Source organism: Microchirus variegatus (genome assembly GCF_963457635.1).
Source record: "Microchirus variegatus genome assembly, chromosome: 19".
NCBI lineage: Eukaryota > Metazoa > Chordata > Actinopteri > Pleuronectiformes > Soleidae > Microchirus > Microchirus variegatus.
Window position 1 is genome coordinate 16,191,930 of NC_139820.1, and position 26,791 is coordinate 16,218,720.

General features: G+C 39.9%; 1 protein-coding gene across 1 annotated transcript; it reads left to right on the plus strand.

Annotated features, from left to right (window-relative positions):
- The first annotated feature begins 4,122 nt into the window (after positions 1 to 4,122).
- On the plus strand, positions 4,123 to 23,642 carry bin2b (bridging integrator 2b). The gene is made up of 12 exons (XM_083906161.1): positions 4,123 to 4,225; positions 7,064 to 7,144; positions 13,809 to 13,863; positions 16,273 to 16,367; positions 18,280 to 18,375; positions 18,503 to 18,610; positions 19,345 to 19,430; positions 20,180 to 20,255; positions 20,401 to 20,483; positions 21,445 to 22,150; positions 22,573 to 22,665; positions 23,498 to 23,642. Exons 1-12 carry the CDS (start codon positions 4,133 to 4,135, stop codon positions 23,609 to 23,611), a joined length of 1,686 nt encoding a protein of 561 aa, XP_083762287.1. The 5' UTR covers positions 4,123 to 4,132; the 3' UTR covers positions 23,612 to 23,642.
- The last annotated feature ends 3,149 nt before the right edge of the window (positions 23,643 to 26,791 follow it).

Below are 26,791 nucleotides of genomic sequence, written 5' to 3' on the forward strand. Positions count from 1 at the left end.
ACAAGAAAGGTAATATACTTAAGAGTTATAAGAATCATACACATTTCTAACATTATATAAAATAAAATACATTTAAGTGGCTCTGTGGTAGTGTGGATGGATAATCGTGTGGATGGCTGCATATTAAGTAGCCATGTGTTTCCTCTGTGACAAGCAGCTGATTGGCTGAAAAAACAACCAAAAGCACTGGAATGTGGTATCACAACAAACCAACCAGGAATCGATTCACAGCGATCAAACAACCCTAATTCAAATATAAACTGTATGATTTTAAGACCCACAATAGAGTGATTTGAATCTGAAATTTTGATTGAGTGTCTTCCACCTCCAAGGCAATGATTTTAAAATCATTAAAATAATTAAACAGGCAGATATAATATTGGCAATATCAGAAAGCTGCAGTAAACAATAATGTTTTCAACCCTGATTTAAACAAGCGGACAGTTTGTGCACACCTCAGGTGTTCAGGGAGCTTGTTCCACAGGTGAGGACCATAGAAGCTAAATGCAGCTTCGCCCTACTTGGTTCTGACCCTGGGGACAATGAGTAAACCTGTCCCTGATGACCTGAGGGGTCAGGATGCTTCATAACCAACGAGCAGCTCTGATATGTATGTAGGCCCAAGACCATTCAGTGACTTGTAGACTAGTAAGATAAGATAAGATAAGATAGTCCTTTATTCGTCCCGCAGTGGGGAAATTTCCAGTGTTACAGCAGCAAGACAAGGATAATAAATAATAAACATGCATTACCAAAAAGAAATAGAACATATAAAGTACAATACATAAAGATATTAACACTGACTATAAAAATAGGTTTAAAAATAGAATGTAGAATGTACATAACAACCGGTCTGCAGAATATACACAGTATGCACATGGTATTTACAGTGTAAGGAAACAAGGCTGAGCTATTAAATAATGATATTAAATAAGGATATGGATATTGCACTGATGAGAAAACTACAGTATAAAAAATTTGACAGTATGAAAATTGACAATATATTGCACTTAAAAAAAAATTACATTATGAAAAAAAAATATACAGTATATTACAGCAATGAAAAATGAACAATATATTGCACATGGGGAGTGGAGAGTGTGTGTGTGTGTGTGGTCTACTTAGAGCAGTACTTGTTGTACAGTCTAACAGCTGCAGGGAGGAACGACCTGCGATAACGCTCCTTCAGACATTTTGGATGTTTGAGTCTGTGACTGAAGGAGCTGCCCAGTGCTGCGATGGTGTTCTGCAGGGGGTGGGAGAGATTGTCCATCAGAGATGATAGCTTGGTAGCCATTCTCCTCTCTTCCACCACCTCCACTGGTTCCAGGGGACATCCAAGGACAGAGCTGGCTTTTTTAATCAACCTGTCCAGCCTCTTCCTGTCTGCGGCTGTGATGCCACTGCCCCAGCAGACCACTGGGTAAAAAATGGCTGATGCCACAACCGAGTCATAGAAGGTCTTCAGGAGTTCTCCCTGCACTCCAAAAGACCTCAGTCTCCTCAGCAGGTAGAGTCTGAAAGTAGCAAGATTTTAAATTCAATCCTTTGACACGCAGGGAGCCAGTGCAATGATTTAAGGACAGGTGTGATATGGTCCATTTTGCTGTTGGTCAGGACTCTGGCAGCAGCATTCTGGATGAGCTGCAGCTGCTTGATTGATTTTTTACCTGACCTGTGAAGACACCATTACAATAATCTAACCTACTAAGAATAAATGCATGAACACGTTTTTCCATGTCTTGTTTAAACAGAAATCCTTTGATTCATGCAATGTTTTTGAGATGATAATAGGCTGATTTAGTGATGGTCTTTATGTGGCTGTTAAAATTCAGGTCTGAGTCTGAGTTTTATGAAATCGCTCAAGTGCCCCCTGAATTACAGCCTGTGTTTAAATGTTTAATCATGAGCTCAGCAACCCATTTATCTGCTACCTTTGACACAGCAGGCAGGAAACTTCTGTTTCTGTTATTTGATCTATAAAAAACCTGGTTGTGTATGGTTGTCAGAAAAGTTGGGTAATTTCACTGACAGAATTTATAAACAAGGTGTTTAATTCTGTAGCTATGTTGTTGGGATCAGTTACCAGATCGGTTTTAATTCTCAGTTCCAATTCTTTTAGCCTAGAAATCTAGACGCCCCTAGCAGCAGCAAATGTAATTTGGCTGGCGGGGCAGTCTAGCTACGCTCCATTGAGCTTAGGAGCTGAGAAACCGAGAAACGGACGGCCCAATCACATCGTGGTAGGCGGGCTTAATGTTATGACGACCATAACAGCTTAGGTTAGAGTGTATGAAAACAGGGGTAGTACAAGTAAACCATGTTATCAAATGATGTTGCTGCCGGCAAAACTAGTTGGAAACATGCCTAACCAGGCTATTGTACACTGTCACATGATATTACAATATATGTAAGAATACAGCTCACGGTCTCTTTTATCTGCACGACCTTCTGCTGCGGAGGCTTCCACGTCCAGAAAAGTAAAGTTTATAGCCTATTCATGTGACTCCATGGGCGCCACTATTATTCTCCGACGTCATTTTGGTGAAGTCGGGGTAGGTCGATCAGCCCCGACTTCGCGAGTAGGAGGATAAGTCCCACGTCCAACTGGTTTGGATGGGCTATGGAACGCAGCATAATATAAACCTGAAATAAATATTTTTCTTTGTCCCGGAACGCAGTTTTAAAATCATTTGAGTCGAGAAATTAGTCATTTAGAATCCAAAAATGTGGTTTGTGTATTAAGATATGACGTATTTATAGTATGACAGCGGCGCTTTCGAAGGGGATCAGCTCCGCCTCTGCGGACACTCGGTGCTCACAGTGCCCGGCACAGAGCAGCGTTACCTCGGCCTGTCCTGATGAAATGATCCGCTGGCTCAGACGGCTCCGTCATTACATACTTGGTGTGATCCATAGATTTGTTGTTGACATGTTCTTTTGTTTTTAATGCAAACGTTTTGACCTGACAGTGTGAACTTTTGTATATTATTAATGTTAGATTTATATTAAAGTCACACTGTCATTGTATATGTTTTTAAATATAATGGACACTATAATATTTAAATATATATATACACACATTTTATATATAATGTGTGTGTGTGTGTGTGTGTGTCTATTACTCTACACTGCTCTAATTTATCTATTTTCCACATGGTACTGTATGTTTTAATAAACATGAATTGATACATTAAGTTAAATATTTAAAATGTGAAAATAACAATATATACATTTATTAAAAGTATTTTATATGGTCATTCATCAACACTGTAGGTGGCGGTAATGAGGCTTAAGTGCTTGGCACCACTTGCCATTCAAACAGTAGAACAAGGAAGTATTGCCGCTGTTCCAATTGAAGAGATCGTACTCGTGTACTCCCGTACTTGGCGAGTATGTACTCCAGTCGTACTTCTCAAGTATGTACTTCCCAAGTATACAAGTACGTACTGGCATACTTTGGTATTGAGAAAGGGCCACTCATACGTCCATGGTTCAAGTATGATGAGCAGCCTGAGAGTGGAGGCTGCAACCGGATGCATGGAGATATGGCGCCACCTTATGGTTACAATTAAAACACAGGCCAAATGAAAATATAATCAATATTTCAGAAAAACCCCAGAATAACCAATAAATTATATATTGGTGGGAGGTGTACGTTTGAATCCAAATCATCTTATAATTCGAAGCGATTATGTTCTTGATAAAAGTGTTTCCACAGTTCGGCTCCTCTGAACGGTGTCTCTTTTTTTTCCCCACCACAAAAAGTACATGTTATATATTAATCGGTAAAAGCGTAAATGTGTCAAAACTCGGGCCCTGCCTGCACCACGTCACGTTAGCTGAATCACCGGTGGGATCTGCAAGTGTCGACACATTTACCACAACAAGTCCTCCAAACAAGTTAGCACATGAGCTAAACAGCGGCGATGACGTGAAGCAGCGGACGAGCAGCTGGAGTTGATCGTCTCTCTGTCTCCGTGTGTGATGTGACTGTGATGTCTTGACATTCGCTCCACCTCCAACTCCGCATTTCAAACTCGTCGCAACTCCGTTTTCTCAAGAGGAAGCGGACACACACACACACACACACACACACACACACACACACACACACTCTGATACTTTCACGATGGCTGAGAACAAGATGGGTCCAAACCTGCAGGCTGGAGCTGGATTTCTCGCCAAACGGGTCCAGAAGTCTCTGAACAGAGCCCAGGAGAAGGTGAGCCCGGGGACTGTGGCGATTGTAGACCGTTTTCCTTGTCCGCCATCAGTGTGATGAGTCATGGCACAGCCACGTTATCATCATTATTGTTTTTTAAAGCTTGTCTTTGATCATCCAGCTTCACCTGTTCACCTTTAACTTCGATGCTGTTGACCTGCAACAGAGAAGCTCATATTCATAAGCTCATTATTGTTGTTCATTTCAGTGTGTACTAGACCAAGGTATGTACACAACTGTAAGTCTGTGATAGTGACGACATGACAGAGGGAAAGTATTCAAAGTGTTGTTAAAGTGGAGGCAAACTAAATATGTGAGTTAGGGAGGTCTACTTACAAACTGTGTTCAGGAACAGAGACTGTCAGGACACCACAGTGTTGTTTTTGAAGCTACCACTTCCTGACTCTGCACTTCCCCCCTCTCTCTCACTCTCTCTGCTCCCACTCAACAGCAAGTCTGGGTTATTGTTATTATTTTTGTGAAGACAAACCATAATATACACACACACACATATATATATATATGTATACATACACACTACACCAGCTCTGTTTTTTTTTCTGTCTGTCAAATTCTGTGATCTTTGGAATTTGGTATGAAGTGATGCGACTTAAAGCTGGTCTTATTAGCTACATTAGCGAGCTGTCGATGAGTTTAACTCATGCAACATGTGTATGTAATGCTCAAGCATGTCTTGAAAAAACCTGACCTAATAGACTTTTTTTTTTTTTACAGCAGATAGTTCTTATTTCTGGTTAGGGTTATTTCTGCACAGTACTGTATATATATATTAGGGATGCAACGGTACATTTTCTCCACGGTTCGCTATGTGTCATGGTTTTTGGGCCACGGTATCGGTACGGTTTTCGATATGTTAATATAAAACTGCTCAGACTAGCAAAGGCAATATTACATGTTAAAAATAATTAAAAGCACAGATATAATCAAACCGCAAACTTTATTTTAACAATAGTGCGAGATCAGATCAAATTAAACAGCAAACATGAAACCACACAAATTAAAAATAAATAAAGTTTAGTGCTATCCAATAAAAATAAACAACATTTTAACCCACTCACAGAAACTACAACTACAAATACACCATGCTGCTCCAAGTGAAAGAGACGGGTGATGACGCTTACTCTGGGTGGCGCTGTAGAGCGAGTGTCTGTCCAATATCCAACTTCAAACCAACTTCACAACTCTGCATAACAGATGCTTGCACACCGTGGTTTGTTTGTTGACATTCATTTTCTTATTCTCATCGTAGTCTACGCTGAATCCTAAATGATCTCACACAGCGGGCTTAAATATATATATATATATGATTAACTAACCCTGCCTTCAATGATGCCATTGATCATGATGTTTTGGGGCATTTCAAACACATTTTTGGGGGCCCAGGCAAAAGGTACTTTTGTGGGTGGGGTTGACTGATTGTGTAATAAAAATAGCCATTAAAGTCAGATTTTTTTTCTCAGAATTCTGACTCTTTTCCTGCTTAGAGTCTGTCAAAGATCAGTTTGGAACACAAAACGGTTCTAACAAGATATGAGTACATGGTGGGGTGGAACAGCACCTATACAATCCTGGAAAGTCTCTTTGCACAAAAGCGAAACTTGGTTGCATACAGCACAGGTTATGAACTCCCTGCAACATTCACTGGGATCCCCTGCACTTGACCTTCGCGACTTTACTCGATCATCGTCATAAAGATCATTACTTGGATGTGGGGATAAACCTGCAGGTAGAGAAATGATCCAGGCTGCATTAGATCTGGAGCGCCCGCTCGGAGATGGAGAAGCGCCCAGCGCAGGAGCGGTGTGCAGTGGCATGCACCCATGTTGTCTGATATGTTCAGTGAGATAAAATATTTTCATAGATTCTTAATTGATTTATTCTTTGAAGCATGAATATTAATCTATACAATTGCAAATACATAACAAAATTATTTATTTATATATATATAAATAAAAACAATGGTACAGAATTGACGTAATCATTTCTCTTGGTGTTTCGGTGTTTCCTGATTTTTGGTTTTGCATTTCAGCCAACAATTTTCATGTTGGTGCATCCCTAATGTGAACTATGAAATGAGTTAATCTAGTCACAAAACAACACATTTGAATGCTTTTGTGCTGTGATGGAAAATGGATTTTCTCTATGGACTTCATTGTCGGAAAAATGTGCTTAACAATTACAAAGCAACACTAATGTCACTTTTCACTCTAAAAAGGCAGTGTATTGGTGAGACAAAGAAGCAAACACATTCTTAAGATAAAGTTGACTTAAGCTGGTGTAGATTTTATTCGTTGAGCCTTTTGTTAAGTGGCTGAACATACCAACAATCATTTCCATATGGACAGGCCCTAAGGCTATGTTTACACGAGCACCGGTATTTTTAAAAACAGAGACTTTCCCCTGCGTTTGTGCCTTTCGTTCACAAACGGCGATTTCGCCACTGAAGACGAATCCTTTCTAAAAACTCTGGCAAACGTGGAGATTTAGGAAAACAGTTTTCACGTTTGCATGTAAAGGGAGAAAAACAGAGTTTTAGGCAATCTACACTCCAAAAATGCAACCTTGTCGTGTTAGGGCTTGGAGGTGAGCCACACCGTGTCACCGTCAGCATCGCCAGTTTTGGGTCCGACCTGGGCGGACTGCTATCTGGTGGGAGAACTTTGAGAATGAGGTTATTGTCCCGGAGGAGTGGAGTGAGAATTTTAAGATGTTGCGATCAAAGCAGCTTTCACTCTGTAACTTGTATAATTACGTTACATTAAAGACCTATATCTGTCTGTTTGTTAAAAGTTTCTTGCTCTATTTATTCTCTGGCAGGTGCTTCAGAAACTTGGCAAAACCATGGAGACCAAGGACGAACAGTTTGAACTCTGTTTCCAGAACCTCAACAGGCAGCAGGTATGCCAGCACTTTATTTTTTTCACCACAAAAAGCTCTCTTTGCATGGTTACCCTGGAAGAGAGTTTAATGGATTGGCACACTGCTTTGTTTGTTGTTGCAGATGTCAGTTAGTTCAAATGTTCAGAAGGTCATCTAGCCCTTGAAAAGAGAAATATGCAAGTCATTAAAAACACATTAAACTTGTGATTTATGTCCTTTTTTCATAAGCTCTTGCACTCAATTTTAAAACACTCTTTTTTGTGTGCATCAACGCCATTTTCAACATTGTTCAAATCAGTTTCATGGGCCTCCATAGCTCAATCCAGTTCGAATGAACAAACATGTTTTCACAAAGTAGCGACGTTACTTACCCACCCCTCTTGTCACCAATGCATTGGAATTTTTTTGCACACAAACTGAATGGTCATTCATCCCGTCAGTAGCGCTACACGCCAGCATACGTTGCATAAGGCCTTATTGTCAAATTTAAATCATTTATGAACAATATGAATGTATTGTATACAGGATATCTGCAGGTTTCAACAAGTCAAATTTAAGACTTTTTAAGACTTTTTTAGGACCATAATGAATACAATTTAAGACCCATTTCAAATACATACTGGCAAAAAAGTACAAAAGACAGGAAGGAAAATTGGAGCCATAAATTGTTGAACTTGCACTTACTCATCTTATGCCAGCAATTCTGCTTCGCTGTGGGCTTTCATTAAGTTTTCTCTGCTGCTATGCTAAGCTGTAACACCGCACTGCGACCCGTGCGCACAGCACATTAGCAAGTGGGGCTCGATAAATTATCACTGGGCTGCGCAGGTGGCCTACTCTAGTTCCGTGTTGTAGTTATGTTATCGCATCATCAAAAATAAAAACATATTAAAGCGAGACTGAAGTATATGCATGTTTTTTTTTTAATAAAAGTAACATTAATAGATTTCTAACACCTTTCAAAGTTGTATTGCTTTTCAGTCTGGCAGTAGACTCAATAAGCCAGTATTTCAGATGTTCTTTCTGCTCCCGGAAACACGATCAGCATTAATACACCAATGCATGCAATTAAACTCCTTCTCCTTTTTTTACTCTAATGCGGAGGGCAAGCCTATAGTTAAAGAGGGGTTGCTAGCATGCACCCAGATCTCACATTCCGTTCGAGTAATGGCAAATTTCTCACCAGGACTTTGTTCTTATTTGTATGTTCTGCTATTCTTTGAATGATGGATTGAAATGTTGGGTTGCTTCCATATGTCCATCACAGATTATTACGTTTACATAATTTCGGTTGATGCGGGTGGAAGATGTTTTTCCCATTTTGAGGCTTGTTTCTTGTCATCAGAACCTCAAAAGCAACATCAGTGTGTTACTTTTTAAAAAAAAATGTGATATGTTGAAATTAGGGATTGGTATTTCTAGCAAAAACGCTATTTGAATATTCAATGGTGATATTTGTTAAATATTCTGAATTCCAGTGCATATTGAGATGTATGCTGAGCTAACCAGAGCAAGAACGATTTGCTCCACCTATCACTTCTACAGGAGTGACAGCAAGTTGAGCTTAGAGTAGCTTCAACATGTATTCAAGAACTCTCTTAGATTTCATCACTCCTGCAAACACATTTAAGCCCACTACCTAAATGCTTGTTGCCGCTGCGACCTTGTGGTAATAGAAGCACCACAAATTAAGTTGCAATTGGAGTACAACACTTTGTTTTTTTAAATGCATTAATTGAAAAAAAAAAAATAAAAAATGTTCTTAATATTACAAATAGTCACAACAATTGATTTATATCAGGGGTCTCAAACTCAATTTTCCTGGGGGCCACATGAGTTATAGTCTGGGTGAGGCTTGGCCGCATCAAGTAAGTAGTCTTCTCAATCTTTATTAATAACGGTTGAGAACATGAACATTTTTTCAGAACATTGGCTGAATCTTGACGCATGCCAAGACACTTTTTAGGGGTCCCCTGAAGATTTGCGGGGGAAGCGGGCATTCTGAGGCTTTTTGAAGGACCACTATGGTGACTCATGAAGGAATGGCAAGTAGCTCAAAAAACACGTTTAACTGACAGCACTAGTTTTCAGTTTCTACTGATTTCTTCTGATGTGTAGCCAGGGCACTTCGTCAGTGATGTACCTGAGGTCATTGGTTGTTTCGGGTCTTTCGAACATCAGACACCCTCTCTCAGGCGACCCAGATGAGGTTAATTAGGCCTCAACTTGTGCGCGAGCAGCATTCAACCACGGATCCGCTCTCTTGATCCAGAGCCACCTAGAGGCTCTCTGCTGCCTCTGTGTTGTTGTGGATAGCCCTCCTCCTTCTCTCTCCTGTTGTGCCGAGTGCAGTATAGGCTCTACACCATTAGTCTCAGACACGCCCCCCACTCAAAGTTTAATGTAAGTGTGGCCCGCAGTGGCGATAATGAAGAGCGGCACAAGTGGGAGAGAAAAAAAGCTGCAGACCGGAGTAGCTGCTGATTCAAAGTAGCAGTTACACACAGACAAACACACATCTATATCGCAGCGTCCCAGCTGTTATCAAGTTACTATAGCAGCCTATATGTGATTGTTTTTGCTTATACGCTTGCATTAGGGCTGTAACGATATGCGCATCTAAATTGAAATCGCGATACTCAGAGCCACGAACCTGTCTCGTGGCGTGAGAAGGCAGAATCGCAAAAAACGCTCTTTCTAACTCCCAGTTATTTTTCCAGTCAGCCACATGATATGAACTGTTAGTGCTACCAAACTTATTTTTATTAGGAGTGTCAAATTATCGCGTTAATTGAGATTAATTAATTACAGTCATCATTAACGCGTTGTGTTTTTTAATCGCGTTAATCTCTTCTTTACCGATGTCCCTGGTAACCCGTGGTCAGCGTCAGAGGCAGCGACAAAAGCGGCATAAAACCATGTCTAACTTTAACAAACACAGACATACTGCATACCCACAAAGGTCAGAAACCTGGCTAAAAGCTCATATAAACCATTCTTATGTTCACCAAACACAGTTAAAACACCGATGGATCAAACCTGCAGGAGGTGAAAAAAACTGTTATAGCAGCACCGGAGCGCCAGCGTGATTATGTTAACAGCGGAGAATTCACAGATTCCAGCGGTACCATTTTTCTCACTCTATGAACAAGATTCACGAATCCAGCCCCAAAATAAGCACAAAACAACAACTGACTTTCAAGAAATACAAGCGGAAATGTTGTCTTACCTTTGCTGTTTATCAAAACAAGTTATTTCCACAGGAACAAAACTGCTTCTAATGAAAAACTACACTTCCCAGCATGCTTTGGGGACAAATCCCAGTCTGATTGATCATTTACTTTGTATTTTTCAACAGTATTGTTTTGTTACAGAAAAGAGAGAAATCTTTGGTTATTTATTTATTTATGTTCAAATTTGTTCACAGTGTTCCAAAAATATTGTTATTAAATGTTACATTAAGTTGTTATATAAGTAAATGTTTAAATAAAATGTTTTTTCAATTTAAAAATCGTGGAATGTATCGAGCCGTGGGTCAAAAATCATGATACAAATCGAATCTTGAGTTTGTGTATCGTTACAGCCCTAGCTTGCATACATGTGGACTAGAGACATACGTACAGTATGTCTCTAGTTTGTCTGGCTGTGTGATCGCACAGATGCATCCTGAGCGGCTGTGCTGGCCCGCCACGCCCATAGAGCTGCAGTCTCTCCACCTGCAGGTGCCAGGGAGAATATACAGTTAGGTCCATAAATATTTGGACATCGACACAGTTCTCTTTATTTTGGCTCTATGCACCACTACAATGGATTTGAAATAAAACGAACAAGATGTGCTTTAACTGCACACTTTCAGCTTTAATTTGAGTATTTACATCCAAATCAAGTGAACGGTGTAGGAATTACAACACTTTCTATATGTGCCTTCTACTTTTTAGGGGACCAAAAGTAATGGGACAATTCACTGAAAAGCTATTTCATGGACAATTGTGGGCTATTCTCTCATTATTTCATCTTCAATGACACAGGTAAAAGTTCTGGAGTTGATTCCAGGAGTGACATTTGCATTTGGAATCTGTTGCTGTTAACTTTCTATTTATTGATGATGTAACTGCTGACAAAAGCAGCAGGATGAATTCTGAAATGTTTCCAGCAATATTATCTGCTCATATTCAGCCAAATGCTTCAGAACTCATTGGACGGCGCTTCACAGTGCAAATGGACAATGGCCCAAACCAAACTGCAAAAGCAACCAAAGAGTTTTTTAAGGCAAATATGGAATGTTATCAGTCAATCACCTGACCTGAATCTGATTGAGCATGCATTTCACTTGTTGAAGACCAAACTGAAGGGAAAATGCCCCAAGAACAAGCAGGAACTGAAGAACGTGTCAGTAGAGGCCTGACAGAGCATCACCAGGGATGAAATGTCTGGTGATGTCTATGCCTTCCAGACTTCAGGCTGGAATTGACTGCAAAGGATTTGCAACCAAGTATTAAACAATGAAAGTTTGATTTATGATTGTTTAGTTTGTCCCATTACTTTTGGTCCCCTAAAAAGTTGGAGGCACAAAGTGTTCTAATTCCTACACCGTTCACTTGATTTGGATGTAAATACCCTCAAATTAAAGCTGAAAGTGTGCAGTTAAAGCACATGTTGTTAGTATCTTTTCAAATCCATTGTAGTGGTGTATAGAGCCAAAATAAAGAGAACTGTGTCGATGTCCAAATATTTATGGACCTAACTGTATAAGTCAAGTCAACACTCACTGCAACCACGATATAACCGCAGTGTTCAACAGAGTCAATGGCCCGTTAGTGGGAAGTTCGAGGATAAGACTGACTGTGGGATTGCGGTAATGTGGAGAAGACAGGAGCAAAGTTCAGGCTTTTAACCAAGCGAAGGCTTTTAGCCAGCAGGGCGTCTGGGAGTCCTGGGGACAACCTGAAAATAATAAGAAATTTGACGCCCCTAAAGACATCCTAGTTTCCCCCGGGTAACCATTGAAACTATGTTGTGATGACGCATGCAAAAACTGCAGCCAGCACACGCCTGTCTATACCCGCTTAGAGTCTGTCCAAGATCAGTTTGGAACATCAATAAAACAATTCCAACAAGACGTGAGTACACTGTGGAACAGCACCTATTAAATGCTGAGAAGTCTCTTTGCGCAAAAGCGAAACTTGGCTGCAAACAGCACAGATTATGAACTCCCCACGACAGAACTCCCTTCTCTCCCCCTTTGAGCAGTTAACTAGATCAGCTCATCTGATGCATCTTTTATTTCCTTAATAACAGCGTTAAGGTTTTCTACACAAGATTGAGACCACAGAGTAAAAAACAGTGAAAAGTGCTCTCTTGAGAGTCTGGATTTTACTAAGATCTACTTTGATCCCCTGTATTTCATTGTGACTGCACTCGTCATAAAGATCATTATGGGTGTATATGTCATATATGGATGTGGGGATAAAACTGTGCATAGAGAAATTATCCATGCAGGAGAGGGAGTGCTCAGTCAGCAGGAGCGGTGGCCGAAAAAAAAGGCCTGCACCAGATGAGGGGCACGCTCTATAATTGCAATGCCTTGACTTTAGTGAGATTATTTTCCATTTTGAATGACTTGCTCTTAATTCATGAGTCACCATAATGGTCCTTCAAAAATCCTCAGAATGCCCCATTTTTACCTCATATTTTCAAAAGCTCCGCATGCCCCACAAATTTTCGGGGGGGTGAGGTGCGATGGTTCCTAGTCCGGCCCTGCCTTTGGCCACTGTTCCCACCAGGACTCTGTGGCGTAGTCGAGACTCTGCCTGCTCCACTGCTACCTCCACTCTCCATTTCCTGCCCGTCTTTACTGCTACTCCTGCCAAAAACTTTTCTTTCACTCATGGTTATTGGTTGGCTGAAGCCATTTATTGTCAAACAACTGTGTTTACTCTTTTTAAATCATAATCACAACACAAACTACCCAAATGATCCTGATCAAAAGTTTGAATACTCCAGTTCTTAATAGTGTGTATTGCCCCCTTTAACATCAATGACAGCTTGAAGTCTTTTGTGGTAGTTGTGGATGAGGCTCTTTATCTTCTCAGATGGTAAAGCTGCCCATTCTTCCTGTCAAAAAAGAGTAAACGGTTATTTGACAATGAATAGCTTCAGCCAACAACTAGCAATGAGTTAAAGAAAAGTTTTTGTTATTCATATTCTCTGACAAATGGTCAAGAAATCATAAATTCTGTCTAGGTATGTAAAGCACAACTGTATGTGTTAATGTTTGAAAACTTTAGATCGAGTTTGTTGTGTAATGGGCGAAAGATTACTTTTTTCCATGTTTAACATTGTCTAGTGTTCCATCAAGATCGCTTCACTCTCTTATGTTAGGCTAATGTTACAAATGTATTTTAAGGTTGTTCAAGGTTTGTTCAGTGTTTCATGTAGAGGCATGTTTCAGCTATAGCACATACCATAGTGTAGGGAAAGAGGAAGGAAGTCCAGGGTCTGACACAATGCAACTTTCACTTTGACACTAACATTAAATGTTTTGTGATTCCATCTGAATTCCACAGTGAACGGACTATATTTAATTGTAGTATCGAATTATATGCAGCATCAATTGTGCACAGTTGAAGTGGGACTGTGTCACCAAACAAAACTTGTTTTTGTTGTTTGCTTCTGCACACAGATCGATGGAATCAGGTTGTTCAAAGATGTAAAAGCGTACCACACAGCGGTGAAAGGTAGGTTTTTACAGCATGTGCAGCACAGACACATGACACACACACAAAACACAGTATGGTTGCAAGGTATGACACTTTTTCACTACATAGTCCCGGCATGCCTCACTTCGGCATGTCACGGTTTAGTTCGTTTTACTATAGTACCTGCTCATTGTGGGGGTAGTCATCACCAGTGATGAGAGTATTGGCGTTAAAAGGTAACAGCGTTACTTTTTTCAATAACAAGCAATCTAATTAATTACTGTTTCAATTATAATAACACCATTACTGTTACTGCCCAAAAATGTGGCGCGTTACTTTAATTATTATACTGTTTTTATCAGACCAACTAGATATCTAAATGGAGAGGCATTTTTTTTTCCTTTTGTTTTTTACAGTTCTTCTGCATGAGACAACCAAATAAGTGATGATGATTGGCTGAGGTAGAGTAAGATTTCATTGTAAGCCAATCAGAGGCAGAGTTGGTGGGTGTTGACACACAAACGAAAGCAAGCATCGTGGCCAGTGTTGGGGTAGTTAGTCAAAAAAAGTAATTAGCTACTAGTTACTTCTGTAAAGTGTAATGAGATTACTTTACTAGTTACTGGATTTGAAAAGTAACTTCACTACGTATTACTTTACTTTCCCGTTTCTTAATTTACCGTGTAGATACATGGACAAACATCACTTTGCCTGCCCACATAGTGTTTATTGTATATTGTGTGTATACATAATGGCATGTAAAACCATATGATCCAACGCAGACTGGATCATTTCTCTATGCTCAGTTATATCCACATATCCATATATGACACATACATAATGATCTTTATGACGAGAATCGAGTACAGTCGTGATGAAATACAGGAGATCAGAGTAGATCTTAGTAAAACGTGTTGACAGATTCTCAAAAGCACACTTTTCATTGTTTTCACTCCGTGGTCTCAATCTTTGGGAAGAAGACCTTTAGCGCTGCAATTAAGGGAACAACAAATGGAGGAAAAAATAGGGCGTCTTTAGGATGTCCTGTCTAAAAGTAGGGCGTCTAATTTCTTATTATTTTCAGTACTGGCTAAAAGCCTGTTCTCCAGCGTCTCCATATCAATCTCTATTTCCCTCCTTTGCATGTCACTCAAATCAATCTCCATGACAACAGTGCCCAGCCCAGCACACACACAAGCAACACGCATGCACACACATCACTTAAACGGATCAGACAAACATATTTGAACGCGATGCGCTTCCACGAAATGAGTGGTCATTAACACCAAAGGAGACGAAGACCGTGCCACACAATCAAAACAACTGAAGCTTGATTTTCCAGCCCCACACGTTTTGCTTAACAAACTGGTAGCCAGGTATGTGAGACTCACTTCATCCCATAGCAAAATTACAATAGTTTAGATTTGTGTAGACTGTTTCTGTTAGTAATGTATTGTATTAAGTGTCCATTTCATTATAATGTTCAGATTTACCATAAATAATTGAAGATGCACATGAATTTTAAGTTCTGTTAAAGAGTGGGTGGAGGTGAGGTCCAAAATCTTTGAGCATTTAAAATGTACTTGAATGTAACGCAATAGTTACTTTCCCTAGTAACTAGCTACTTTTATAATTTGTAACTCAGTAACCAATTCAGTTACTTTTGGGAGAATGAACTAGTAACTGTAAATGATTACTTGGTCATCACTGCAAGCTGCATGAAAGTGCTGTGATTTCGTTTTGCATGAGACACACACAAATTAGTAACTAGTGGCTTGTAAAGCAGTTGTTTTGGGTGAACTGAATCATTAGACTCAGTTAATTAAAAATATTTGTAACACATAATAGTCATAATTTAAAGGTTTTTTTTTTTTTTTTACAAAAACGCTGTGGTCTGCCGGTGCGCTGCCCAAGAGGTCCTACCACCGGGCTTAGCAGCTTTTCTGGGGCAAACCCTGTCCATCCAAATAGGCAGATGCTGACTGATGTGTAATTCTGCTGTGTATTATCCAGTTGAAGCGTAGCATCTTAATAGACCTGAATTTGAGTCCAATTCCATTTTCCATTTACAACAGTTTTGCTCAGTAGAGTAAGGAATAATAGGGAAGTGAATTTCTTCTATTCTTGAGTCTGTGTTTGACTATTTTGCAATTCTGTGTCATTCCAAAAGAGCTGCTCTTAAAAAGTTGCACACACAGCAATGCACACGTGATTCATGTTCAAAAATAGGCTTCTTTGTTTCTGGCTTTTACTCCTGCATTGTGGACTCCAGTCAGGAAACCAGTTTTGTGCCGACCCTCTTGACGTGGGTGTCACAAACCTCTAAACAATACCACCAAAGGTCTCTGCATGCTGAAAAAGGTTGATGCATGTGGAGTCATGATTATGTAATGAGTGTTAGTCTATTTTGTTCTGTTTTGCTGCTTACAACATCTGAATTTTCCACAGCTGTGCATGAGACATCAAAGCGACTGTCCCAGACGCTGGGAGACATCTACGAATCTGATTGGAACGGAGCGGAGGACCTCACTGTCATCACAGAGGTAGGTTCACGATTTGCTCCAGCGATAATCTGAGAGCCAGTCAACAAGGTAAATAACCTGATGAAATCATTTAACCCATTAAGGCTTGAAGCGCCTGGAAAAAATGTCTCTAAAACCTGAGCTTCAATGCCTACTAAATGACTGATTTCTCGGCCTCTGTAGCAGATATAGGAACACAATTCAAAAAGTATTTGAGAGCTCACACCTGTGGCTTTCCTGTGAAATTTAGTTTATTTAGATACAAAAATGTACAATTAAAGTGAATTTTCACTTTCAATTAAAAAATTAAAAACAGTAAGAAAATAAAGTTATCAACTTGTGTCAGTGCCTTGATTTGGGCCTGATGGAGTGTGAAGAACAAGAACAGCATGTAATGACTGTAACAGTCTGCTTCACATGTGACGGTGATGATGTTTACAGCACTGTGGCATCTGCAGGTAAATCCACTGTCACCCCTGGTGCGCGGTTGTAAACATTCCGTCGATGATGGTGGTATTTATCGTCATTATCGCCGACCTCGTCATCTTCAAAAATAATTATGTCTTAACCATAAATCCCGGTCGATTTGTTCAGCGCATTCGAAATTATCAGCGATGACGTCATCGAAGACGAAACTCCTCAAAATCACTGCCTTCAGAAATATTTCCGCTGTAAAACTCCATGTTCGCACAAAGTAATTTCAAAACAATGTGGCGAGGAACCCTGATACCCCCGAAAATTTACGTATCCGCTCTACCGGCGTCAATGGTAGAAGTGCGGCAATACTTTCCCGGCGTCAGTGGGTTAATGTCATCAGGAAATTTGACTGACTGAACAAACTTCACATCCGTTAGCATGGTTACTAATCTAAAAAGAGTTGAACATCAAAAAAAATTGACAGATCTTTGGACATCACATGACTGGGTTTTTATGAACCACCATGTCAGCATTCTCAGATGCAGCTAAAATGAATGGGTTGAACATTCTTGATACCTGCGGTATTCTGACATCTTCAACTTCCTCATTAAATTATGATCATCTTATTCCAGAGTCACTGAAAAAAATTAAGACATCTTGTCAGTAAAATACACATTATTTTGCTGTGGTAATGTCAATTTCTGTTGGTTATTACATAATGCACCAATTGTTACATTTTGCTAAAAAAAGAAATCGCAACACCCGCATTATGTAGTAACAACCGCAATATGTCATAACTTACATAATGCGGCAACATTTATTACATAATGCGTTCAAGAAGTTTATTCAATGGAGTATAATGGAGTGCAAATGTATTACATTATTACATAATGCGGTGTTGTTACAACCCCTCCTCCGCGACCTGTGCTACGTGGAATGTCTGCATTAATATGAGTAGGAATGGATTCATTTAAACTTGCATATTCCCAGAAAAACAGACCAATGTGATTATCTGCAATTGAATTGTTGACTAAGAGTGACTTTGAGGAAAGGGACCTGATATTTAATAGTCCACATTTTATTGAAGTATTTTGAAATTCACTTTTGTAAGACTGTGGTGCTGGGGGTGACAACTCTGTTTTCCTGGTCTCAACTCTGGAGTGTTAGGGGTTTGAGTGTCTAATAAAATGAGTCAGGTTTCCGGTCCCTCCTCATAAGACCAGGTTTTCCCCAGAAGGTTTTCCAGTTATCTGCAACATCGTTTTCTGGACACCACCGCTACATTTACATGTAATGTAAAAAAGAAATGATATGTTTATTTGGAACAAGGCTTTGATTTGTTGAAAGTTGTGGGGTGGTAATTAAATGGATTGAATTAAGTGTTTCATGATCGTACACTGATGGTCATGACGTTTTTCGTGCAACTGTTCAAAGTGATGTGGCTGTGGTTAAAGTTGTCCAGCAGTTAAAAGACCTGTTACTGTTGCAGTCATCTGACACCAGCTGTGTCTCTTAGAGTGAAGACATGCTGTGGAATGACTATGAGGAGAAACTGAGTGACCAGATTGTTCGAACAATGGAGAACTACACGAGCCAGTTTCCTGAGGTGAAGGTAACGAGACACTTTTAAACTTTTAGATACTCATCAGATTTCTGTCGATAAGTGGTGACATGATACATGTTGTTAATGAAGCTTATTGATGCTGTGACTCCATTGGACTAATGATCTTTTTTTTCAGGAGCGAGTTGCTAAACGTGGTCGCAAGCTGGTTGACTACGACTCGGCGCGTCACCACCTGGAGGCGCTGCAGAATGCCAAGAAAAAGGATGATGGCAAAATAGCAAAGGTAGCTTTAACATTAGTGTAAAAACTACATCGAGACTGGTGTCGCTAGTTCACAGAACATCTGATGTGGTGTGCACATTTAAACTGGGGATCCAGAAAGCTGTTTCAACAGTTTATTGTAGACATCGATATTGGTCTAAGAGGAGCTGGTTTTGGGATGCTAGATGATTGATGATGATGATGGATAATAGATGATTTTCCTACACAGATAAAGGGATAGTATGAATCTACAAACTATATACAAACTCTATGGCCTTGATTAGGTCTTAAAACACAGGACTCTATCAAGGATAAAACAATATGAATATTCAAGTAATGTATATCAAAAGAATAACCATAACAAACATGCAAAGGGGTCCATTTTAACTTGCAGGAGCAGAGTTTTTGTTACCTTGAAATGGTTTTGACGGAGAGGCCAATGTTCTTTAGGGCTGGGCTTATAACTTAGGGGTGTGGTTAGGATTGCAGGTAGTGGGTGGAATCTCGTGATTTCCAACAAATGCATTGCAGGACATCAGTCTCAGTCAAAGTCATGTGTACAAAATACACATAGGAATCAAAATGTAATTTCTGTCAGCCGGTGTAGTGTGAATGAAATTATGAAACAAATTTTGATACGGTGTACTGGTTTTTAGCAACATAGGTCATACTCTGGCTCTGAGTACAGAGTCTTAACGAGAAGTGTTGAGGCTTCAGCTGTGTTTTTTTTTCAAAGTTTCAAATTCTCCATAACAGGCAGAAGAGGAGTTTAACAAGGCCCAGAACGTCTTTGAAGAAATAAATAATGAGCTCAGGGAGGAGCTGCCTGGTCTCTATCAGAGGTATGTGAGTGAGGATCATGACCTCAGGTGAAATATCCACTTTCTTGTTATATTTTTGGACTGAAAATAAAAACATTTTTGCATGTTGTTTGCAACTTGCATGTTGTTTGAAATTATAAAATGTTCCAATTCATGCTATTGGAACACAACTCATATTTCTTTTTGGTTTGGGCTCAGCACAGGATATACTGTATTCTGTGCAGGCATACAATAACACTGACTTCTGACTAAGATGTAATTGGAATGCTGCATTGATACCATCAATTCCATTATTCCATTTTTTAATTTTATCATTAAATAATCACAGGGCACAGAATTTGCCTCTAACTGTATTAGTTATTTGGTGTTTTAAAATATTTTGGGTAGTGTTTTAAATGACAATAACACTCATTAATCAATTAATTTTAACTATTTAATCCGACAAACCACTGTCCACGTTTACATGATGTTTTTTAATTCCAAATTAATTGTTTGGAATTAAATTATTCTCCTTCGAGTTTACATGGAAATAATAATTCCGAATGGAAAACACATTAAATACAGGGGGCGCACAAGCCTACTGTCTACATAAATGAGGCTTCATAAATGAGGTAATGGCGCAGATACGCACCAAAAAAACAGAGTTAATTGTAAAATCCAGAGAGTCGCCTTAAGCCGGTCACATCCTGAAGTTAACAGGTCATGAATGTAATAGGAGTGTTGAAATGTATTGGCGTTGATAAACTGAGCCGCTGTCTATGTTTCTGTAGCCGTACAGGTTGCTACGTGACGGTGTTCCAAAACATCTCAAACCTGAGAGACATCTTCTATAAGGAAATGAGTGTGGTAAGAGATTACGCATGTCATCACTCTATTATTATTAGTGTATATGACTGTGTATATGATATTTGCTGTGACTACACTTTTACATCAGATTTAATGATTTCAACATTGCAAGTTTAAATTGCTTATCTTGTACTTTGTTTTTCAGCTTAACCGAGAGCTTTACAATGTGATGAAGAAACTGGAGACTCAACACTCAGGAAAAGCTTTCATCATCAAAGGTCTAAACAGGTAAGACATGGTGTTGCAAATATGTGGCCCGCTACAGCAAAAGGGGGAACAAGTTGGCCTAGTGCAAACCGAGTAAACAAAGAAAAAATGTTTATTTCTTTTTTCAAAATTATGTTTTTTTTTGTTTTTCTTCTAATTGTGCAAGTTGAAGTTTGAAGAAGCCACTATATGCTTCATATCACAGTATTGTGGGTCTTTATTCCGCCAATCAGCTGCTCGTAAAAACACATGGCTAGTTAATATGCAGCGGAGGCTCCTCACTGCTTCTGTGTTTACCGTTGAATAAAGATGGACAAAGAAAAACGCAGAAGAACTAAATTGTAGCTGTACTTCTTAACAAAGACAGAGGCCGACACTGATCTCACTTCTGCTATGTGAGTGGACTCGCTAGCATTAGCATTTAAGCTAGCGCTAACAAGTTAGCATGAACGCTAGCAGACTTCATCATCGTAAACTTTCTCCAGAGTTTATGAACAACAAATGGATGAATTATTTAGCGGCCGAAAGAGAGCAGGACATGAGAATAAATGGACACCTTGAGGAAAAGACACAGTAGTTATATCTGAGATCAATCAATCAATCTTTATTTGTCTAGCCCACAGTTTACAAAACATAGTTTGTCTCACGGGACTTCACAGGGTTGTTAACATCCTCTGTCCCTATTTGAGAAGTGAAATAAAGTTTATATGATTTACAGAAAGTGTGCAAGAATAATTATTGCACACTTTCTGTAAATCTCATAAACTTCATTTCACTTCTCAAATATCACTGTTTGTCTCCTATATGATATATTTAACTGACATTTCTTGTTTAAAACAACCAATGATTTATAAAGGAAAATCATGAAAATGGGGGTGCCCAATCTTTTGCATAACACTGTATATGCTAATGTGACCAATCTCCTTTCTGTAAGATTTACAAAAATGTGTTGAGAACAAAAACGTTGTTTTTCTTCAAATAGCACATCAGGCAAGTCAAAGAAGAGAAAGTCCCTGGTTATCTCCAATCCCATCCCCTGCAATACTGCCTTCCCTGCGGACCACATCTCCATCTATTCCTCCACCCAAAATGGAAATGAGAAAGACGAGGCGTCCTCTTCTCCTGCTCAGCAAACTGAAGGCATTTCTGAAGAAAACACACAACCACAGGAGAGCAGAGTCTCAACCAAAGACATCAACTCATCAGAATCTGACCTCAGTTCCAGCAGCACCAACACACCCAAGAGGCAATCGGTGTGTGACGACGAGAACGCCAGTGACGGGAGCACAGAGGGTCAAAGTCCTGAAGAGGCTGATGAGGAGGGGAAGGAGAATGAGGTAGTGGCTGATGCTGAAGCAGAGATTGCTGTGAACCAGTCACATGACTCTGAGGTTGGAGTCCCAAAGTCAGAGGGTGTGAGCCAGCAAGTGTCCGATCCATCTGACTCTGCAGACAACGACGTCCTACACACTCCTGAGCCAAAGAGTGTTAGTGAATCTCCATCAGCGGAGCCTAAACCCAAACCCCCACCAGTCCCTGCACCTCGACTCTCCTTCCGCTGCACAGACAGACCCACTCTCCTCCCTGTTGAGCAGCAGCAAGAGGCAGAGGAAACAACACTCGACCAGGAAACGTCAGAATCAAGACATGACTCCATGTCCAACAAGTCACCTGGTTTCCTACACAAGGTAACCCATGATACTTTAATCAATATAATGACATATCAAATGGCAATGACAAGTGATGATAATTGAATATGTAAAGCAGCTGAATCTGCGACTTTATTGACTTCTTATTGAAAATCCTCACGGTACACAGGATTTGTTGATCCACTGCTACTGAGGGGGTTGGGGAACAGTAAGGGTTGGAAGAGCGGAGGAATCGTGCTGAGGGGGTGAGAAAATCTGTGAGGCATGGGGGGTTAGTGGAGGATGGTGGTGATGTGCTACTGTTTATGGACTCTCATCAGGTTCCTGGCAGCACTGTTCTGAATGTACTGGAGTGTTTGAATATTTTTGCCACAAATAGTGATGAGTGGTGCATTGCAGTAGTCCAGTCTGGAGGAGATATTGGAGTCTGGCCTTGATGTACTGTGTGTTTTTTCCACCAGGGGAAGGCATTAGAGAGCCATGCAGCATCTGAAGATGGCCTGCTCCAGTTTGAACAGGGAGATGGCATCCTGGTGCCTGCTGAAAGTCAGGAGGTTTGTGTTTTCTGTGGTACTTTGTTACCTGTAACACCCTTCTGCTGCTGCTGCTGTACATTTTCCTCCTGAGCTGTTGTTTAGGCCTCTACATTATGTTTCTGTTTATACATATATGTACTATATATATATACATTTACATACATACATACATACAAGTACTTAATTAGCTGTGATAAACATGTTAATTCAAAATGATCAAATATGCATTCATGAAAAGTATTTTATATGTTCATTTATCAACACTCTGTAGGTGGCGGTAATGAGGCTTAAGCATTTGGTGCCTCCCGCCATTCAAACAGTAGAACAAGGAAGCACACTGCTGTTCCAATTGAAGAGTTCGTACTTGTGTACTCCTGTACTTGGCGAGTATGTACTCCAGTCGTCCAAGTATGCAAGTACATAGGTATTGAGAAAGGGCCCTGGGGTCCTAACAGTAGCTGACCAATCACAAGACGGAAACCGCTCGGCTGAGCACAGAGAAGTAGACGGGCTCTTTCTGCGGTATACATTATGCAGTCGTTTCATTTCGTCGATCGTTCCATACCAAAATAAACACTTTTATGTTGAAAGTCTAAAATATTATTCCACATTATTTTGATTATAGATGATAGACTATGGTGATATGTTTTTGACCTCATGTCGTAGATTTACATGCTCATTGGCCCCCGGTCATTTGAGTTTGAGCTGTGGATCAGGCCTAGGAAGTGTGTCAAACAGTGTGATTTATTGTGATCTTATAAGATTGCTGAAATCTCACAGTCTGCACGAGGCATAAAACAAAGTTGTTTGTTTCCTTAAAAGCTTACACTGTGTTCAACTTTTTTCTCAGCAGGAAGGCATGGTGAAGGGCATCAGGGAGGAGAGCTGGGACCCTCACACAGATCTAGAAAATCCCTGTGGGATTATCTTGGAAAAACCTATTCAGCCTGTTCAAGAAGAGTGAGCCAATATGACAGGCCAAGTCACTCCTTAGCCATATTCTGTCCGTCCACCAAACAGCTGTGGTCACAGACACACACACACACAGACACAGACACAGACACAGACACAGACACAGACACACACACACACACACACACACACACTTTCATGTTGCAACTTGTGGAATAAAAGTGATCAAGAGGTAGAACGTTTTGAACGTTAAGAGATGATGAAAGTTACAGCATTTTTGCTATTTTTTGTATTTTCTGTCTTTTTAATGAAAAACTGTGAACAAAAAACTTTTTATTATTGTGCTTTAATCCTGTTTCAATTTTCAATAAAGTTCTAAATGAAAGAAAACAGGAGTGTTTTGTTAATTTTTGGAATCTAAGTGGATAGCAATCAGTAAAATTGTATACTTCTACGGTTTCTGAAAGAAGCCTTAAAAGTATCTGATATTTATTACTATTCTTGAGTGTTAAAGGTAGTATGTTAATGTACCGAAGCAAATGTATCATCAACAGAAAATGAATAAAGTAAGTAGTTTATAGTGCCATCTAGAGGAGAGGCTGAAATTTACAACAAAGAACTGCTCCTCTGCTCACCCCCTCCCTTCCCTGAGCGCTACGGTGTTCGCAGCCGGTCAAATGTCGTCCTCGTCGTTTTTCTCCGTGTCAGCAGATGAGGTTCGTGAGGTGAGGGAGAGGGCGAGCTACCGCGGCCGTTGCAGACGAAGCGGAGAGAGAGGAGGCGGGACTTCCGCTACAAGTAAAGCGACGCTTGATTTGTTCTCTCGCGTTTGTCCTCACGGGCTCCGGTAGAAACATGGCGTCTCGCTGCTAACAGTGGCAATGCAACAGCGGCCCGCGACCATGTTATTTTACATGACTTTTTGAAACACTACGAAAATGTAACAAAAACTATTATACAGCGACTAGACAATGCAGGAGCACATAATATGTATAAAAAAGTGGATTTTGGGTCATATAAACCCATAAATACTACACATTGTCCCTTTAAGTGACTTTTTGTCATCAAAATATGCAGCATAAAATGCTCCATCTTTCAACTTGGAGGTTGTGGGTTCGATTACCGCCTCCACCGCTGACACATAACCCTCCAGATAGCTGTGCTGTTAAAGGTTAGAGTTAGGTCACACTGATCCATATGAACAATGTTGACAAATCCAAAGCCTGTGGACAAGTTTGGCACATATTTACAGATAGTTTGCTCGCACAGTGGCGTTGACCACCTGGCAAAGGAAGTTGAGCTGCTCCCGTATGAACTTGCACTTTTCCTTGTTGAGCTTGAGCCCAGTGGACTCGACTCTCTCCAGGACCTTCTGAAGATGAGGTCATATTCTTCCATGTCCTTTCCATACACAACTACCCAGCCAACATGTACATGTGGGGCCCATATGGGTTACAAATGGGCCTCAGGGGTACAAGTATATATAGTCAGCCCATGCGGGCATAATATCTGACGGTGGTGACGAATATTTGGGACCCATTTTGAGCAACCACAAAATAATAGTAGATGTTGTTCAAAACTCACTGTTGTAGTTTTTAATACATATTACAAGGTAGTAGTAATACTACATAATAGTAATATGTGGTAAAGATAATATTCAATTCAATTATTACTTCTTTTTTTTTTAATCAAGTTGAAATGATTATCTTCTAAGGACAACTGATTTTGCAGGCAGTGGGCCAGCATATAATCTTTAAATGAATACAAATGAAAAATAAAAAGAACCTTACATACAGTATGTGCGAAGGACCCCCTGATTATAACCTTGATTGTTTTTATTCATGTAAATGTTATTAATTAACAACAGAATTGGCACTTTTCTTAGTGGGAAATGTTTTTTCAAGAATCAGTGACCAACTAAGGAAAATGAACTCTTTCTCCGTCAGCAATAAAATCCTACTGACCTTCTTTTACACCTTCATTGAATCTGTTATCATTCTCCATGGTCTGCTGGTTCCATTCCATCACCCCGTAGGAGAAGAACTGGCTTCTCAGTACAGTCAGAGTGTGTTCCAGGATTATCGGACTGCTCACTCGCTCCCTGATCGCTGTCTACGAACAGCAGGTTCATGGCATGGCTGCCCAGACCAGAGGAGAAAAACGACATTTGTTCCCCAGGCTGTTCTCCTGAACGCTCTGAATTCCCTGAAGTCGCTGAGCTGATACACAGTCCTCAGTATAATGATGTATATATGTATATACGCATATTGTGTACTCGGCCACACATGCGGACTGTCCCAATGCACTTTTCTTCTGTGTCCTTGTTGTGTCCCTCATTGTGCTGCTCCTCGCCTTTGAATTGCCCCTCTGGGATAAAGTTTTCTGAATCTGACAAATCAGTAAATGTGATAGATAGATATGGCCACTGGATACTAACCAGGAAGTGAATGTGGATAACTGCGTCATCTTTTCCATCAGCCCCATGTTTTTCAAACAAAAACAGAGCCGACAGCGTTTTTTTCTTTTACTTAAACTGCATTTGGAGGGCTTAAAAATTCAACGAGCAGCATGAAAGACAGGCAGAATTTGTCTAAGATTAACCCTGACCCCTAAATAAAAATGTACGAATAATGCACATACATTTTGTCAGCTGCAACTGACAAAACATGCAAAACCGTCAATACGTGCTAAATTTAACAAACTGCAATTGAGACAGCGCAAAACAATAAATATTCACATTTAAGAAGCTGAAAGTCGAGAAACTCAAACTGATTAAAAGTTGAAATAGCGATTGAGTGGTAGAGCAATTATTAATTTGAAAAATATATATTTAAATGAAATTTCTTATCCAAACAACCACAAACAACCAATAACTTATAAAGGAAAATCATGAACATTTACAGGGGTGCCTAAACTGGTTAAATACCACTGTATGTAACATGTAATGTAATGTAATTTACAAAATACAAAACATACACAAATGATGTATTATACAGAGGGTTTGCCTTTACCCTGCCCATTCTGCAGCCAGGTACTGCTGTGCTATTGTGCAGTTTTATGTAAAGTTCAATGTGCAACCTTCTGTCTCACAAGATATCAGGAAACGGCAGTTCCGGCAGTTGCATTTGAGAACCACCTGAAACATTAACTCTGAAATGTTGCATTAAAATAGGGATGCTTATTGGAGTTGTGAATTCCCCCCCAAGAAAAGGTACGTTTATTAAAGTACATT